The sequence below is a fragment of the Microtus ochrogaster genome, chromosome 4 (genome assembly GCF_000317375.1).
Source record: "Microtus ochrogaster isolate Prairie Vole_2 chromosome 4, MicOch1.0, whole genome shotgun sequence".
Lineage (NCBI taxonomy): Eukaryota > Metazoa > Chordata > Mammalia > Rodentia > Cricetidae > Microtus > Microtus ochrogaster.
The window spans coordinates 50,235,966-50,240,160 of record NC_022011.1 but is presented as its reverse complement, the minus strand read 5'-3'; the positions used below and the strand labels follow the sequence as shown (position 1 = coordinate 50,240,160).

The 4,195-nt window shown below is 48.6% G+C and overlaps 1 protein-coding gene across 1 annotated transcript in view; it reads left to right on the top strand.

The window, feature by feature from the left end:
• The window catches only part of Adamts13 (ADAM metallopeptidase with thrombospondin type 1 motif 13), a 37,012-nt gene that overhangs the window by 5,642 nt on the left and 27,175 nt on the right, over positions 1–4,195 (top strand). Inside the window, 4 exon segments of the mRNA XM_005346224.2 lie at positions 131–279; positions 2,460–2,543; positions 2,777–2,901; positions 3,018–3,164. Coding sequence (XP_005346281.1) covers positions 131–279; positions 2,460–2,543; positions 2,777–2,901; positions 3,018–3,164 — 505 coding nt within the window.

Genomic DNA, 4,195 nt, shown 5'->3' with positions numbered 1-4,195 from the left:
TCTGAGCTCACTTCCTCTTCCTCCCAGAGTTCTGTTCTGTTTACTCCTCCCATCTATGTTTTAACCTATCAGGGCAAGCAGCTTCTTTATTTAATTAACCAATGACCTTTCTCCATCACTCCCCGTCTAGGCCGTCCTTCCTCTCTCCTGCAGAGACTGAGATGGAGAAGGACTTTGCGGGGCATTCTGCACCTGGAACTGCTGGTAGCTGTGGGTCCCGACGTCTACCAGGCTCACCAGGAGGACACAGAACGCTATGTGCTCACCAACCTCAATATTGTGAGTGGTGGTGGGCTGGCAATGGCTGGTACAGGAAGGTGGGCTCAGGGTCTCTGGTGGGTCTGTGGGCTCTGTCTCTGAGCCTCTGGACATAATGCCCCACTCTCAGGGCTTGTGACCAAAAGTCAGTACATTTGAACTCACATAGAAGCTGAGGGTCTGCCGGAGCTCATGGCCCTAAAGAGAAAAGGAGGTCACTGCTGTCTTCTTCTCTCATCTCCACCACAGCAGAGATGGGCAAAGTCAGGGAATCCCTCTCAAAACCAGACTTCTCCCCACAGTCCCTCAGTTCTGCCCCAGTGTCATGTGGCCAACAGTGAGTGCAGACTGCACACACTGCTCCCTCTTCAGAGGCACAGGGCAGATGAGCACTCCAGGTGTGAACAGATGCTATTCTGCCTGAAGATGTGAGGCTCCCTTTCTCAGGCACCTCCTCCCTGTGATCTGATGGTTGGGAGAGCAGAGGCATCTCACACCATTAACCCTTATGGCAATGTGTCAGCCAAGACACAAGCAGTATCAAGCTTCCATCAGAGAGGACATGAGATACTGTATTGACATCCATACAGTGCACACAAGACATATGTGTGATAAGACAGTTCCAGACCTTCAGGAATTCACACTGTACCAATGGCATTCGTTAGCATTCATGTGGTGTCACCAGGCCCAATGTGAAGAGAGTGGGTGGGTCCATTTGCTGAAGCAGTGTCTTCAAAATAATGATGAACTAAGCTGGTGTGGTAGCAGACACTATCAGCCCAGCATACGGACTCAGACAGGAAGGTTATAAGTTTGAGACCAGTTTGGTCTTATTGGGCTGTCCTAAAAAGAGGAGAAGGATGGAAGGAAAGAAGGAAGGAAGGGAGGGAGGGAGGGAGGAAGGAAGGAAAAAGGAAAAGAGATGGCTCAATGGGTGAAGGTGCTTGCCCCCAAACATGACAACCTTAATTTAACCCAGACCCCATGCAGTGGAAGGAGACAGCCAATTCCTGCATTGACTTTCATATGTGTGTACATACGCTACAAAAAGTGTAAAGCAATTTTTTAAAATCTGATGAACTGACTCTAGGAACCAGTTCCGGCCAGTGACTGACAGCCCCAGCAGTCTCCTCCTCCTCTCCCAGGCCTGCTGCAGAGATGGGATGGGCAGGGAGTCATGATGAGATCCTGGGTGTGGCTCTGGGACAGCATTTGGTCCCAGTCACTGTCACTTTCTCTAGGACAGCTCAGGCGTCAGCCTGGTCACCCTTTTCAGGCCAAAGGAAAAGTCCTCTCTGAATCCACCTCACGGGTCTCAGGGCCAAAGGCGGTGGTCTGTCTGCCACCAGGATGTCTGCCCCAAACCTTCCCTCCCACTTACAGGCGTGGTCTATTTCCAGAGAAACCTGGAATTAGTCTAAAAAACCCCAAGGTGATGGTTTTTCAATGAAATGATTCCTTATACAAATTGGAAACTATTGTCTTTACAATATGGGGTTCCTCCCTCCAATTTTAAGTTGCCAAACCCAGGTTCCCTTGAGTTATTCACATGCCATTAGAACAGGGGTTCTCAATCTATGGGTCACGACCCCTTTGGGGAGGGGATCAAACAACCCTTTCACAGGGATTGCCTGAGACCATTGGAAAACACAGATATTTACATTATGATTAATAAAGTAGCAAAATGACAGTTATGAAGTAACAGTGAAATAATTTTATGGCTGGGGGTCACCACAACATGAGGAACTGTATTGAAGGGTCGGAGAATTAGGAATGGTGAGAACCATTGATCAGGTGGTACCTAAAACAGAGTATCTAGTTTTATTCTCCATATCTGCTAGCCAGGCAAGGCTTGATCTCCACCTTATAAAACAGGAAGTCTGTAAGGAAACTGAGGCTTAGTGGTTGGTGACCTGAGCCTATAGCTTGGAAGAGGCAGAGTTTAGATTCATACTCAGGCCAGCAATCAGCTCTTTCTGTTAGTTGGTCCTCCCAAGGCATGAGCTAGAGAGCCACCTGTAGGCATGAGGCCTAGAGGCTCCTCTGACAGTCTACAGTTGGCTTCCAGCACACAGACAAGATTTTCCACCGCCCCTAGCCTCCACGGGGTGCCCTCTTTACCACTGGTCCTGCCACTGGGGCTCCTGGACCAACTCTGAACACGTGTGTTGCCTTACTCTCTCTGCTGTTGCCTTCTGCAGGGGTCAGAGCTCCTGAGGGACCCATCCCTGGGGGCTCAGTTCCAGGTGCACCTGGTGAAGCTGATCATTCTCTCTGACTCGGAGGTGGGTACAACCCCTAACTCTGTGCTCTTCATTCTTTCCTGCAGAACTGGTAGGGGGGTGGTAACTGGGGCTCAGCTGTGTGGACAGCTCTCCCAAAGCTTTTCAGAGCCTCGGTTTCCCCATCTGTCACATGGGGTAGCAATAGGATTGCTATAACATGAAGCACATTGGCAACAGTCAGCACCATCCTTGGTACCACTTCCGTAGAGACAGGCTCTTTGGTTGTTTCCTAGAGTACTCCAAATATCACGACCAACATCACCTCATCCCTGATGAGTGTTTGTGAGTGGAGCCAGGCAATCAACCCCCACGATGACCAGGATCCAAGTCATGCTGACCTGATTCTCTATATAACCAGGTAACTGAGATGCCCATGGGTACTGCTTGCTTAGGTGGGCTGCCTACGACCTTCCCTTCTTTCTGCACCAGCAGCGTGGCTGGTGGAGCTTTCCATATTCTTTTTCTTTTATCAAGGTTTGACCTGGAGTTGCCTGATGGTAACAAGCAGGTTCGGGGGGTCACCCAGCTGGGAGGTGCCTGCTCCCCGTCCTGGAGCTGCCTCATCACTGAGGACACTGGCTTCGACCTAGGGATCACCATTGCTCATGAGATTGGGCACAGGTATGTGGCCTCACCAGCTATCCGCAGACTGGTCAGACAGCTGGTGTAAGCCCCAATGTGGAGGGCTGTGGCCTAGGCAGTCAGTAAACTTTTTCAGAGTCTGACAGAAACTTATACTCTGAACCCAAGTGGCTTGGCAGGGAAAAGCTGAGGCTTCCTGATTACTGAGTTGCTGGAAGCAAATTGCCATCATTCTTAGTGTCTCTCGCCCCTCCATTCCTCTTCCTCCTATAGGTTTGTCAGGGACCACCGTTTGTATTCCGCTGGCCGGAATACTGAGTGATTAACAAACTCTTCTTTTCCAAATGAACAAACAGCCGGGTGGCGGTTTTAATCCTAACACTCGGGAGGCAGCTGCAGGAGGGTCTCTGTAAGTTCAGGGCCAGCCTGGTCTACAAAATGAGTTCCAGTACAGCCAGAGATGCAGCACAGAGACACCGTGTCTTGAAAAACAAATAAACAACCACCACCACAACAAAACTGAACAAACAAACAGCAGTTAGAAAATAATTTAATTTTTAAAATTTAAAAAAGTGTATATATGTGTATGAATGTATGTGTGTGTATGTATGTGTGTGTGTGTGTGTATGTGTGTGTATATGTGTGTATGTGTGTGTGTGTAAGATATGGGGTGAGGGTCATGCCACAGTATGCATGTAAAAGTCTGAGAACAACTTTGTGGAACTGGTTCTCACTTTTACTCAGGTTCTGAGCTCACGTCATTACACTTGTGCAACTAGTGCCTTCACCCGCTGAGCCAGTCAGAAAATAAGTCTTGTAGGAAATTCCAATAAAGAAAAAAACTAAAGGGCTGGAGAGATGGCTCAGAGGTTAAGAGCATTGCCTGCTCTTCCAAAGGTCCTGAGTTCAATTCCCAGCAACCACATGGTGGCTCAAAACCAAACAAACAAACAAAAAAACAAAAAAAAAAAGTTTGAGGCTCAAGAAGCTTTGGTTATGTAGCTGTCTGTGAGTCTTCATTAGAAGTGAAACTAAAGGGCTGGAGAGATGGCTCAGTGGTTAAGAGCATT